A 13,985-nucleotide genomic window follows, 5' to 3' on the forward strand; every position below is an offset into this window, starting at 1 on the left:
CGAGCCAACGGGTATGGGTTTTAGGAGCGGGACCACTGCACCACTCACCCTTCGCCGGGAACATTGAGAGAGATTTCGGTATATAGGGGTATCGAAGACAGAGTGACTGGACTGATTGTGGCTTTGCGTTGTTTGCGAGGCCTGTGGCGATGAGTGAGTAATCGCACCAGAGGAACCAATCGTGAAGTTCTGCCTAAAGTTTAAACGCGTCAGCAGCAATTCTGGTCTTTCCAACTGAACTTTATTGGAAATAATGATATTTCGTAGGTCTCGAGATATTCGGCATGCACGTGGCGTTATGAATGAATAGAAGGATTGAACGTGGTCTGATTATTCGGGCAGTGAATGGCCACTAAGATCCCCGCAAAGCCGTCGGAAAAGCCAGATATAAATAAAATCGCAGAGATTCCGTGAATTAAATCAATAACTTTCAGACTTTTCCAGGTCCCTCACTCATAGTACGTCGTCCTTCAACTTCTATCATTTGATCCGCCATCAGACCTCGTGCTAAACCCTTTAAGCGTAATGGGTAAGATTGTAGTTTCGCGTCCCGCCTTGATGACTGTTCCTCAAGGTCACAGACGATGCCGGCGGGGTAAAGCTTCTCTCAAAGCCACGTCAACGCGGTCGAAGGTTGCCTGGTCTGAAAAGTATACAAGACTTGACGCTGAGTAACTTATGACGCTCCTTTTTGACACTGACTCATAAGTAACGTAACAGCGACATTGGAAACATCTGGCAACTGTCTTGGCGCGGTGAATTCTATCGTGGTGGCCCCGTGTTTATGAGCGCCTTGTCTGGCATTGATATTGCACCCTGGGATCTGAAAGGATCGTGGAGGCTCTAGACTGTTATTTAATCTCTTTGATCAGGATTCATGTTCGTTCAGTTGACAGATGAGTGTTTGTTTCGCTAACCAGGAAAAGCAACGAAGCTCAATGTACCAATATACCAGCTACTAGGTGGCAAAGCCAGAGACAAGGTCCGTGTCTACAGTTAGATTAGTGGCGACAGACCAAACGATGCAAAGGCCCAAGCGTAAGTAAGTGATTCTACTCATGGTGCCAACTACTTGCGTCTATTAGTCAAGCCCGCAAGGACCAAGTCCCTCGTAGTCAAGATGAATGGTACGGCAGAAACAGCGTGGTAGGATTCGTCATTGGGCTTCAAGGAAGTCGTTTTCCGGGTCCAGGCAGTTAAATAAATTGGGTTGGATGTTGCAGTTGACTTCCTTGGTCGTGTCCACCAACCCATGACCAAACGTCTTGCCAAAGCTCTAGAGCCATATGAGCCGCTTTTCATCGAAGTACACTTGCTCTCTTAAAGCTAGCATTACAGTATGCTCCGTCAATCTAGATAGTAAATGGAACACAACAGACCCTTATATTATTATTTTACTGCCAACATTATATATTGTTATAGCCACTAACGTCATCTGAAAATCCGCCAACTATCAAATCCCGGTAATGCTAGTGGGCGCATTTAAATATGTATTCGCCTCGTCTTTAGCGAATCGTTCCAATTTAAATTCTTGGTCAGTGGAGATAAAAATCCGACACCTATGATCTGTTATCTCCAGTCTCCTCCTGAAGTGAGACATAACCCAATTCGTGCCTCTCTTCTCCCATCAGGTTTACCGTACCCCTCAGGACAGGAATATCGTCGCCGCCCCTCTCCCAGGATCCCTGCCTAGCATTCTGAAATGCGCGCCGCTGTAGTTGAGATACCGAGTCAAGCCTCCACTGCTCCAATCGGACGTTCGAGGTCGGCTTCTTGTTCTTGGCCTTAGATGACGTCGCCCTACGCACCAGTGAGAACAGCTTCCACGTAGAGTCAACGATGACCTCCATCGCGAGGCTGAGGATGATGATACCGCCACCGATGCCCGCGATGATGGCAAGCCCGGCGATGGAAAAGGTCTGCCACTTGGCGATGTTTCGCAGCTTCTGCTGGCTGCACATACTCTCGAGGTCTGAAGAGATGTTGGTCTTTTGTGAAGTCAACAGATTCAGGTTCAGCCGCATGTAAGGATCTAGCTGAGAGTCATCTTTGAAGGCAAATGAGACGACCCTGAGCTGGTACATAGCCAATGTCGTTTCGAACCAGCCTCTAGCCTCTGCCAGCCACTGATCACTGGGCAGGCCAACAGAAACGCTGGAAAACACATTCCGCTGGGCGCGCAGCGCAGCAACACCGAGACCATTGACAGCATTGTACATCTCTGTCAAAGAGCTAGGCGACATGAAGCGCGCTGCGGCGGCCATCTGGGCGTTATTGAAGTTCAGCTTCTGGAACTGGCTCGTCACTTGCTTCACGGACCCCATCGTGGTCTGGATGCTACCGGATGGGTTCTGGAGCTGGTAGCGGTCTATGCAGGCCATGAGGCCGGCAGGCATGTCGGGTGTGAAGAAAGAGGTGTCGTTGAGGGGCCTGGTCGCAGAGAACAAGGGATCTGTTACTTTGGACTCGTATTTTATGATACCGTACTGGATGACGAAGAGGCTCACGTCGCCGTCTGACGAGTTGAAGTCCGCTATAGGCGTCCAAGGGCCATCCACTCCTTGAAAGGCGTAGTATGGCCTGCAGATGGTCAGTCCAACAGGTCTTCACCTGCATCACCCATTGCCTACGCTAGAGTATACTTACTGAATATTGTATCCGACATAGTCTGGGGCCTGTCTCTCTATGGCATAGGCCGTATAGTTCTCAGACAGGCCCTCGACTGGACCCAAGTCGTACTCGTATCGAAACAGGTCATTTCCAATGGACGCCAGAGTCGTCAAGTCTCGAACGTCCACAACCGCGCACGTCGCCTGCTTGCGCATCTGCACGCGATCCGACACTGGCGCATTCATCCCAAAATCCTCATGTGAGTCCATCCAACCTGTCTCCATCGTGATCGGCGACACCTTGCACCGACTTCCAAACGGACAGTCGGATATCTGATAGACTGCGTAGTCAAGGTTCTGTCGGGGTAGGACGGAGCAAGACAGGGCATCCGTGGAATTATAGCAGTTGTTCACGTAGTTGAGAGCTTCCGAGGCAATTCGCAGGCTGTTTTTCTGGAAAGCTATGTTTCCTTGGGATGTGCTCCGATTCCACTGCTCGAAACCGCAATTTTGACTCTTGGCTAGAACCTCATTCCCCTTGTACACCGGGTGTGTTGTCAGGAATGGCGATGCGGGCCCAGCAGCGGTGTAGATTAGCCAGACAAACGTTGGTAGGGCGCCAAACAAGCACAGTCGACGCTTTCGTCGGGTCGTGTACGGGCTCGCTCGTCGTTTCCACCATTTCTTCCAGCTCTCCAGCCCCGCATAGACAATATTTCCCTTTATAAGAGACCACACGAGCCCGAGCGGGGAGGACATGTTCTTGTACAGCGCCTGCTGGGAGATATGAATGCCATCATGCGGCTCGCCTGGGTTCGCACGGCAATAATACACGACGAAAGCGATTAGACTCCAGAGTTGGCCGCCTGCGATAGCGATGAATGTGGAGGTACTGGCAACTAGGATGGAGCCGACAAATGCGGGCAGCGTCAACTGCTCGGAGTAGTCAAGTGAATAGTTATGCCACAGACCCCAGTGGATTTTGTAGTCGCTCATGGCTGGATTGCTGTCGCGATGATAGTAATCTTTCGTTCTGAGTTTCAAGAAATGGTAGGCATTGAGTTGATACTCCTCAGCAAGATATCTCGACTGACAAGCCGAGGACCGTCCCCGGCATCAGTGGGGGCCATTACGCACATGCGTAAGCAAAGAGGAAGAAAATCAGGTATTCTACACTCGGTGTTCGCGGTCTCTCGGGATATCAGTGCCGATATATCAATAGTTGTATGCAATGTGAGGCCCTGCAGTCTTAGTTCTACGCCACACCGCTGCTGACAGGGCTGAAAGTCCAATCGACGGGATGATTATTCATCACACTTTGCCCCATAAGGATCATTTGTTTTAGGTGAATCCCGGTTAAGTCTAATTTAGAATTGAGGAGGGCAAGCGTGACAGGGGGTTTGAAAGTCAAAGGCCACACAACGACGTCAAGCTGCCAAGGCTTACGCGTCCTTGGAATTATTCCATAGATATCATCTACAAGTAGTCTCGCCATGGAGTGTAGCATCCTCCCCATATTCTTCCATTTTCAATCCGATATATTTTATTAAAAAATATTGACTGATAATGATTCCTCTCGTCTTTATCTGGGCAGTTCTGGCTTCCGCCCAACTCCCTGTACCTAACCTAGGACCTGAACTCAGCGAAAATATCAACTTTAAGAAGACCCTCTTTATAGAGTGTAACGACTTTATACAAACTTGCGCTCCAACTATCTCTTCCTGCGCATCTGTGATTTGTAAACAATGTACAGGCCTAGGGCAGAAGGCTCTCAATGCCTGCTGTGCGAGTGAGAGCGAACCAGCGTCTTGTCTTGGCAATGCGCTTCGGATGCCTAACTCTGCCGAAGCATCGGCAACTACTTCAGAAGCTGGCCCTACGTCATCGTTGTCGTCCGAGGCTGCCGTCAGTACAGCTACGGCCGAGGCACCCCGTGTGACCAAGGCTCCCTCCGGCAATGCAGCCTGCGCGAGTGTCTCCGAGTCTTTGAGCATCTGCAACAGCTTGAGCCCAGGCGTAGTGTCCTCTTCATTCCTCTTCCAGGCGCCCTGCCTGTGCTATAACGCCAACTACAAGTTCGACCCGAGCATTTACGATGAACCCTTTTCAAACTGCTTGGCATACTATTCCACTGCGTCACCGTCCTTCTACGCCTCGCTTGCGGCGTCTTCGATTGGCTCCAAGCCGTGTGCTAGTATCGGCGATGTAGTCAAGTCTTGTTCTGAGGCAGGATCATGCACGCCTGTTGAGACGGGAACTCGCAGCGATAGGTCGATAACGTCTGGCAGCAGTGATCATGGATCAACTTCAACACTGGTTCCACTGACAATAACCACGTCTACTAAGAATGCAGGGCAGATAGTTTCGTCCGTGAGTCATACGTTGATATCATATAAAGAGATTTGTAGGCTAATACATGTTACAGGGAGATGCAAGTATAGTCGGAGTTGTACTGGTATGGGTATTGTACTTGTTCTAAAGAATAAGGTTGTGTTTACATGAAATTCTCTTAGAGTAGTTTAGAGACGTTAATAAATAATACTACTTGTTTAATCATACGCTGAATATATACATCGTACGCGGGGATCAAGTCTATATACTATATATTGATGCTCTGTTTCCTTTCCTTTAGATTAAAGCCCTGCCATTAGGCTTTATAAATACAGCTAAAATAGTCTCCTTTTCTGTTCTAAAAGACAAAATCGAGTGCTTGTCCTCTGAATGCTGCAGATAACGTTTGGACAGCACCCTCACCAATACCAAATGCCATGATACAGCCGTAGTCCTATCTATTATGACGAACACTTAGAAGAAGAATAAAGAAAACGCCGGGTCGAGTGACCTTTAACTAAATTACGGGCATGTAAAGGAACCCTTTCGCCAGTCGGTCATTAGCCAAACCAGTCGCATCTAGATCGAACTATCAGAATTCAGCTTTAACTACCGGCAGGGCTCATCGAAAATGACTGACAGCAAATCCAATCAATATCCAGCGTCCCAGATTCAATCCAATGATGACATAGTAACTGTGGTATTTTTAGCTACGGAATTTGAGGATCTTATCTATAAGGTATATGCCACATACTTTAGACTAACAGCAGAAGCCCCTAAACTCGGCTTCAACTTAGCTATAGCGTTTTACTAAGGATAAATAATTTATTTAGCTATAGTAGCTAAATTAATAGCCCCTAGGTAGCTCTCCTCGGGATATTATACATCTTGATCTTGGCATTTCTAATCTTTAGCTTATCTCTTTTTATATAAAAAAATCTTTTATTAACTTAGTAGTCCATCAACCACGTCCTGTCGCTATAAACCTATGCTTTTTAATCCAGTCTCTCGCTATATGCCTTGTTTCAACCCAAGCGCGTTTTGCTTTTACAGGACTATGCAAGCCATTGACAGCCGCTTCCGCCAGCATAACTACTACTATTACTACTTTAAGTGAAGTATAAGTTCGACCTTGATCCTGGGTGCCTGCGAGATGCCGTCGTCTTCGAGGGCTGTGACGGCTAATTTCCCAGCGTCTGAGAAACTGTCGTATGGGCGCTCGGACATGTCGTGGCTGTTTGAAGGAATGAAGAAATCGAGTGTTTGCAGAATGATAGAGCCTAGCCATTTCGCCTTGTCATTTAGGTAATGGATCTATGAAGGATATACTGCATGGAGATACTCATAGATCGTCTTTATTTTGCGAGGCGATCATAGTGCATATTTTCTTATCTTGGGAAGGATAGACGAATGGGAGACAAGCATACAAGGGTCAACTCATGCACGTGATATATTCCAGCCCAATTGAATTTTCTGCGCCAAAGATAAGTCTTGTGTTACGCTGTGCCTCAACACCTCAACATGTCTTCCTCCTCCTCCAGTGACGATGGCGTGGATCCAGTTGACCTCGCCAGCAACATCGGCACATGGGTCGCCGCTGGCGTAGCCATTATTGCGCTAGTCGGTGTAGTCGGTCCATATCTTGCCCTGCAAGCGTCGATGAGTGATAAAAACCGCGCCATGAATGCGGTGCAAGATCAACAGCAGAAGTACATCTCTAGAGGCTGGCGGTTGACGAGAGGACTACGCGTGTTTAGAAGGATTCGCGTGCCCAACCTTGCACCGGGTTACATCACCAATGAGCCGGACACGGCCCCGCTTATACCGCCGCTGAGTGCAGCTTTGGGACGCTGGGGGTTCAAAACGAGGGATTATTTGCCGTGGAATACGGGCTGGGCTAAGATTTCTGAACTGATTGAGTCTTATGAAGTAAGGGATGGGATTAGCAACCGACAAGTTGACTTGGACGTACCCAAGACTGGCGGAACACTCGAAGTTGTCAACAGTCGGACTGCGTTAGTAGTCAACAAACACTGGATCCTGATTCTGGGTCTTCTCGGTCGATATGGAGACCGTGTTGACAAAGGCATCCTGCAGCGAAAGGGAATCAGGAGGAACTTTGATGGGGAACGAGCATCAATCCGACATTTCGCTTTACCGAGGAAAGCCAAACAAAGAGAATCAGATTTGGCATTCGAATGGGTTCGCAAGAAACAGAGTCACGAAATGAGCAGAATGAGAGGCTCGTCTAGTCGAGACTCGGCAAGTTCGAGATCCTGGTCAGACAGCGACCCAGACTCTGATGGAACCGTGATGGCTGTGCGTCGAAGTGCTTATGGCACCATAACCCTCGAAACGACACCCCAACCTACGATACACGGAATCACAGGCAAACTGCAGCAACTCGGCCGACACAAAGGATCGTGGAGTTATCTAACTTCTATATCGTTTGTCCCGCATATCGCGAAAGAGATCTTTGAAGCAGGTGTCAATGAGAGGAGGGAAGGTTCCTCGTTGCAAACGTTGTTCTGGCTCGCTCATGGTTTCTTACCGTGTGGCAGGACAGTAGAAGGGCGTCAGATGGTGATATCTCTAGAGTCACCAGACCTTTCTCTTGAATCGATCGGTAGGAACGTTGATGATATACTAGCCTGGCCTGCATACTCTCTCCAAGAGTCGGATGATGTTCCCATCTCAATTGGTATTGCAATGCAGTGCCTCGGTATCCCAGAGCCACAAATATTGCAATTCCTCCCACTTGATCCCGCGAGCCAAGCAAAACGAGTGTTGGAAAAGACCAGTCATCACTCTTGTGACGGAACTCAGAGTCTAGCAGATGAATCAAATGAAGGGAACCGCCGATGGGAACGTGAGCTACCAGCACAACAAGCCGGCCTTAGCCTCGATGGCCCATGGGTTCGCTATTCAAACCCATCACAAGAAAACTTCTGCCTATTCCGACGACACGATTTTGGAAAGACCCTAAGACTCATACTCACTATCGAATGGGATAACTGGGGGTTCCTGATATGGAAGGACAAGTTCTGGATATCAATCCTACGGCGGACCACTAGTATTCTGAAGATCAACAAGATATGTGATTCTGAGTTTGGGCGAACCTTCGGACTAACATCTCACTCTCGAGTCTTTGACTGGAAGCAGAATGGCAAGTTTTATCCACAAAGATTGGCAGATCAGCTGTCCTTCGACAAGTTTCTGACCGAGTATCTCGACACGTATGATCTGCGGGCTCTTCGTCTCTCGCTCGGAGTTCTTTACATCTTGGATGCACAACTCCGAGAGAGTACCCTGAAAGCATATGCGAATCTGGGCAATAACGGAGAAAAGAACGATCCGCGTTCCCAAGCAAGGCTAAAGTACCTTGAATCTGCTCTGGAGGAGGTTGAGGCAGAGTACCGAATCCAGAAGATCATGCACAAGGATGACGAAACACCATTTTTAAACAAGAAGATGGCGGAGATATCAGACTCTGAGTCTGTTGAGGGAGTCTATACGCATATGCTGATAAGAGCCGTGGATACTGAAACACTCGACCGTTTCAACATCGTCTATGAACCAGTGAGTACCTGTCAATTCCGAAGAAACCTACTGATGATAAAAGGCCGACGATTTATTATACCGCATTACCGGATACATCGCCCCATGGGAGCAAAAGATTTTCTTTCAACACACTTCTCTACGCCGAGAACTCAACCAAATGAAAAGCCGTATGGTTGGCGGCGTATTGGAGTATACGTATAAGACGAGGCAACTGAAATGGTACTCTGATAAGACCTCTATGTTGGAGTATAGCACTTGGCAGTTAAGTCCCGAGGACGTAGTCATGAATGGTGAGAAACAGTCGATGTGGATTGAGGAGAAGGATATGGTTATGGTGGTATTGTGGGTTGCTAATAGAGCGGCGATGTGGATTGGTGCTTAAGACTCAAAGCCGTTGTTGGAGTTTGTTGAGGATTTGGATACATATGCTTATGTATTATAGGAATCTTGTGTTATTGATCCTTAAGTCCTTTATACTTTAATAAATAAGTTAATTAAGTATTTTCTAAAGTTTCTATTTTATAGGCAGTAGAATTAAGGTAAGTAGTAACTTAAGCTTTCCGCTTTAGTCAATGTAAATAGCAAATACCCTCTGGTAGCTTTGCTGTATCTGCTAGATTCACTGCACATCTAATTAGTCATGATCTACCCTGTCGTCATCTCCATGTCATTATCTAATGCCTTGCTTTTGAGATGATAACAGGAAGGCGGGGAACGTAAGCGTAAGCGGAACACGAGCTGGTCCAAACCCCGCGTCAAGCTCGACTTCGCATGTTGAAGCCTATTAGATCTTCAAATAAATCAATCCTGTGATCCTCCTATACATCACCAGGTTTTTTGCAAAAGCTCATCCAGCTGACCGATCCTATCTATCTCAACCATGGCCGCTACAACGAAAACGGCAGATTTGCCAGCGCTGGCGACCACGAGGGACATCACTACAACATCAACCTACAAAGACGTGTTGAAACGACACCAAGAACACCTACAACCTTCCAAAGACACCCCTGTTAAGTTTGGGGATGTGGCCTGTTCTCCAGACGGAAAGAATGTCGCAGGGATTGTGACTGTTTACGAAGATCTTAAAGGCCGCGGGTCAACCAGACTGGCTATAATTAACGTCAATGACGGAAGCATAACTACTTTTGGAAACCAGAGTGGCACAGATTCTAAACCATGCTGGTCGCCTGATGGTACAACTATCGCATTTCTATCTCAAGTCGATGGCTTGAGCCAGTTGCGGGTCCTGGACCTAGCTTCCGAGAACATCAAGTCCACAGACAAGATTCCGGGAAATGTGGAACAGTTGGCTTGGTCGATTGATGGCGCAAAGATTCTCTTAGTCGTGGCCGGTCTGGAAGCTGACCTGGCTGGCGTGGATAAAGGGCGGGCGTCGCAGGGTTCTGAAAGGGTCTCCTCTGAGTGCAGTTGGATGCCTACGATAGAAGCAACGCCCACCGCTGAGGCTTATCGCACCGCTTGGGTGCACTGCATAGCAACAGGCGTGTCAGAGCAAGTCACCCCAGCGATAATCAACATCTGGCAAGCTGTCTGGCTATCTGACACTGCCATCCTGGCGTTGTGTTCAGACCTTCCGGGAGAAGAGCACTGGTATCACGCTTCACTCTGCGAGATTTCTCTGCAAACGGGAGCTGTGAAGCATGTGTTTGGTTCAGAGCTCCCGATGGAGTGGCTCACGACTTCGCCTAGCGGTGCGTTTGTGGCGTTTGCGGTGGGGGTCGCTAGTGACAGAGCTATCTTGACGGGCGATCTTCACATCCTCCATGTTTCGACGGGTAAAGTGTCCAAGATTGATACTGGCGGCATCAATGTGGGTGCGATTTCTTGGGTGGGAAATGATGACCTTGTTGCTTCTGGTTTGCATGACGGGCGAGATGTAGTCTTCGCTTATGAGCGGTCGACGAACCAGATTCAAGAGCTTTGGAGTAGTGAGAAGCTAAGTGTCGCTGGAGAGGGCATCTCTCAGGTTTCTGGGTATAAAGATGGGGACGTTCGCGTTGCTTTCGTACAGCAAGGCTGGTTCACACCTCCGACATTAGTAGTAGCTTCTTCACTTGGCGTCCGAACTATCAAAGCATTCGCTTCCACTGAGATGCAGGAAAGGGTCAGAAAGCTAGGTCAAGCACAGACTGTAAAATGGAAGGCTCCAGACGGCTTAGAGACCTACGGGTACTACCTACACCCACCAACCCAAGGACCATTCCCTACCATTATGCACATTCACGGAGGTCCAGTGTTTGGTTGGAGACCCAGGTATCTAGGCCTGGATATGCAGCTGCAGGTATTGCTAGATGCAGGATTCGCAGTATTTGAGCCTAATCCAAGAGGCTCATGGGGTCGTGGGCAGTCCTTTGCCAAGACGGTCTATGGCGACATGGGCGGTGTTGATACTCTAGACTACCTAAGCGGCATCGATCATCTGGTGGACAAAGGCCTAGCAGATCCAAGTCGACTAGGAGTTTATGGGGCTAGCTACGGTGGCTTCATGACAGCCTGGCTGATCTCCCAGACGGACCGTTTCAAGGCCGCTATACCCACGAGTCCAGTGACAGACTGGGTCAGCGAGCACTTCACAAGCAACCTTGCACGGTTCTGTCAAGATTTCCTGGCTGATGATGTGCACGACTTTGGTGGAAAGTATCTATCTCGTTCTCCGATTCACCACGTCCGCAAGACTAAGACACCGACGCTGCTAGTATGTGGAGCATTGGATAAGAATACTCCCCCTGGCCAGGCTGTTGAGTTTCACCACGGTTTGATCGAGCAGGGTGTTCCATCGGTTCTTCTGACGTACCCAGAAGAGGGGCATGGTGTTAGGAACATCCCAGCTCGTGTTGATCTCATTGCGAGAGAGGTGGAGTGGTTCCGGAGATATATGTAGTGTGAAGCAAGATCTCTGTTTCGCCAGGCTCTCTTACATATCCTGAACCTTGGGAAATCTTAGATCCATTCTTTGTAAACTATCACAATGTCGATAAGATTGGCCGAGAGCTTAGGGCTTAGAAGAACACAATTATCGCATGTATTAGTTAACTTTGTGAAACATTTAAACAGTCCTAGTAGTACCAGCAATACATCGCACAACCACTTGTTAGCCTAAAGGATGATCAGACCAGGTATGCACTCTTATCATGGAGGGCTCTCTATCAGCTGTAAGCACCCAAGTTCAGGATATCCCATCTCCATCGCTGGACTCAGGCCTCAACAATCTCATCCCCCTCTTCAGCAAGCATCAATCTCGGAACGCTGTGCTTAAACACATTCCCAGGATCATACTTCCTCTTCAGCGCTGCCAACGTCTCATAATGCTTCCCATAGATCTTCTTGACATCAGCATCCTCATGAGATCCAAGCGAGATATACGACCCCTCCAGGATATTATCAGCATCTTCTGCCTGAATTTCTGCCTTGACCTTGGCCGCCCACTGAACTCGCTCTTCTGCGATGCCCTTGTCTGCAAGAATAGCGTAAATCTCAAACATGTGATGACGAGCTCTCGTGCCAAAAACAGACTTTTTCTCAGGTTCTTGTGCTGAGAGGAGCGTATGGTATGAGAAAATTAGACTTCCGCCTGGGGCATTGACGCAATGTTTTGCTAGGATGTCGATCGCCTTCTTTGTTAGAGTCTTACAGTTGAGGGTGTAGACTCGACCGTAGGAAGGCCAAGTGACCAACTTCTCATTGTTCTCGAGCATTTCAGCAAGTTTGATTTCCTGTGTATTCTCCATCACGCAAGTCGCTGCTCCAGCAATGTTTTTGATCCACGTGCGGCCGTCATCTTTGTCGTCGCCGTGCCAAGTTGCGATTACCATGAGACTGACTGGCTGGCCTGGCATTTGGGCGATCATCGGTTGAAGCTGTAAGTGCACTGGGAGTTGGCCTGATTCGAGCAGCTTTTCGTAGTGTTGGGTGTAGGATGTCAGGGCTGAGGATAGGTCGCTTGAGTCGTAGATGATCATGGACGAGAGGATCTAGTCGAGTGAGTGAAGGTTTTTGTTCGAGTGAGACCAACATACCTTATCGATCGGGTAAACTTTAATGGTAAGCTCAACGATTACACCGAGTGAGCCGCCGCCGCCTCGGATACCGACAAGCAGTTCCTCATTAGCATCCTGGACTTCTCCACGAGCATTAACAATCTCTGCTCCGATGATCTGGTCAACACCAAGGCCATAATGCGTCGTCAACGGTCCGTAGCCACCCAGAGTAGCCCATCCGGTATATCCTACACTAGCAACAGTACCACTAAAGTCCTTGATCAGTATCGCAACTTGCCAAGGTAGTTCGAACTACTCACGTAGGCGTACTCAAGCCTTCTTTCACCAAGGCCCTGGCCAATTCACCACTGAGAATACCCCCGCCGACTCTTGCGCTTTTTTTGTCTTCAGAAATAACAACATGCTTGATGTCTCGCATATCAATCACAAGCGCCCCATCGACCAATGTTCGACTGGCGCAGTCGTGGCCTCCTCCTCGAACGCTGAACTCGACGCTGTTTTCGAGGCAGAACTGCACTATCAAGGCCACTTCATCGCTATTTTGAGGTCTGACTACACCAAGAGGCTGAACGTGTTTCTCAACAAAACATTGTTCAACTTGCTTGTAGCCTTCCGCATCAGGCGAGTAGGTCTTGGCTTGGGTATTGGCCAAGTAAGCCTTGAGCATTGAAAACACAGGTGTGACAGTCATCATGAATACTGTGCAACTGATGTAGAATGAACACGCAAACATGCTGGACGTCGGTTTAGTTATATTTATATCTTCGGGGTTTCCCCAGACATAGCCCCGCTGAGCACGGTGTCGGGTCAAGTTCAACCCTAAGCATTAAAAGCCATGGCGTATGCATGTTTCTTACGACAGATGAATAAGCCAATCACCGCGGAAGCAGACGCTACGCTGACATCCCAAGACAGCTGCTTATTCGTCCGAGAACGAACTAATGCAAGCCTGTCTTACTTGCTTTCACGATGCAACTGTTAGTAATACTGAATGAGCTTCCCCTCTTTCCTCTGTCATCTACGATGAACAATGGAGTTTTGTGTATAATATGGTAGAAACAACGTACGCTACGTGGAGTGGCTCGGTTGCCAACAACGGACTAATGGAGCGCTGCAGGCGGGGAATTAGCGTCCGTAAGCCCTTGCGCTTCAGCAGCTTGGCTAAGGCGTATAGCGCATCCAGCGTATTACACATTGCGTCATTGCCGATCAACAAGTGCAGATCCAGTTCCAGCCTTCCAGCTGTCGAAGCAATCACCAAACACTACCTAGCCTCCTACCGGGGTTCTCTGTTGAGGCACTGAAGAAAAGAAAGCCAAGGGTCCATCACAGTTTAGTTAGGACTGCTCTTTGACCTCTTCGAAGGATCTATGGTGGCTCTGTAGGATCTAATCCGTTATCTAAGCGCCCAATCTCGGCATCGGCCTTCCACAGGTGGGGGCTTACGCTGCTGATCTGTAAGGCG

General features: G+C 48.5%; 5 protein-coding genes across 5 annotated transcripts; 3 read left to right on the forward strand and 2 right to left on the reverse strand.

Moving 5' to 3' along the window:
- Positions 1–1,559: 1,559 nt before the first annotated feature.
- Positions 1,560–3,605, reverse strand: FTJAE_1875 (uncharacterized protein; the record flags this gene model as incomplete). The annotated part of the gene is made up of 2 exons (XM_037348010.1): positions 1,560–2,580; positions 2,647–3,605. The coding sequence occupies 2 exons, from the start codon at positions 3,603–3,605 to the stop codon at positions 1,560–1,562; spliced, it is 1,980 nt and encodes a 659-aa protein (XP_037211084.1).
- A 570-nt stretch (positions 3,606–4,175) lies between these two features.
- On the forward strand, positions 4,176–5,088 carry FTJAE_1876 (uncharacterized protein; the record flags this gene model as incomplete). The annotated part of the gene is made up of 3 exons (XM_037348011.1): positions 4,176–4,290; positions 4,363–4,979; positions 5,035–5,088. The coding sequence occupies 3 exons, from the start codon at positions 4,176–4,178 to the stop codon at positions 5,086–5,088; spliced, it is 786 nt and encodes a 261-aa protein (XP_037211085.1).
- Positions 5,089–6,461: 1,373 nt separating this feature from the next.
- FTJAE_1877 (uncharacterized protein) lies at positions 6,462–8,883 on the forward strand (the record flags this gene model as incomplete). The annotated part of the gene is made up of 2 exons (XM_037348012.1): positions 6,462–8,519; positions 8,563–8,883. The coding sequence occupies 2 exons, from the start codon at positions 6,462–6,464 to the stop codon at positions 8,881–8,883; spliced, it is 2,379 nt and encodes a 792-aa protein (XP_037211086.1).
- Positions 8,884–9,381: 498 nt separating this feature from the next.
- FTJAE_1878 (alpha beta-hydrolase) lies at positions 9,382–11,403 on the forward strand (the record flags this gene model as incomplete). The annotated part of the gene is made up of 1 exon (XM_037348013.1): positions 9,382–11,403. The coding sequence occupies one exon, from the start codon at positions 9,382–9,384 to the stop codon at positions 11,401–11,403; it is 2,022 nt and encodes a 673-aa protein (XP_037211087.1).
- Positions 11,404–11,716: 313 nt separating this feature from the next.
- On the reverse strand, positions 11,717–13,211 carry FTJAE_1879 (6-hydroxy-D-nicotine oxidase; the record flags this gene model as incomplete). Its single annotated transcript, XM_037348014.1, has 3 exons — positions 11,717–12,493; positions 12,539–12,767; positions 12,820–13,211. 3 exons carry the CDS (start codon positions 13,209–13,211, stop codon positions 11,717–11,719), a joined length of 1,398 nt encoding a protein of 465 aa, XP_037211088.1.
- Positions 13,212–13,985: the final 774 nt, after the last annotated feature.

Source organism: Fusarium tjaetaba (genome assembly GCF_013396195.1).
Source record: "Fusarium tjaetaba strain NRRL 66243 chromosome Unknown NRRL66243_c0000033, whole genome shotgun sequence".
Classification (NCBI taxonomy): domain Eukaryota; kingdom Fungi; phylum Ascomycota; class Sordariomycetes; order Hypocreales; family Nectriaceae; genus Fusarium; species Fusarium tjaetaba.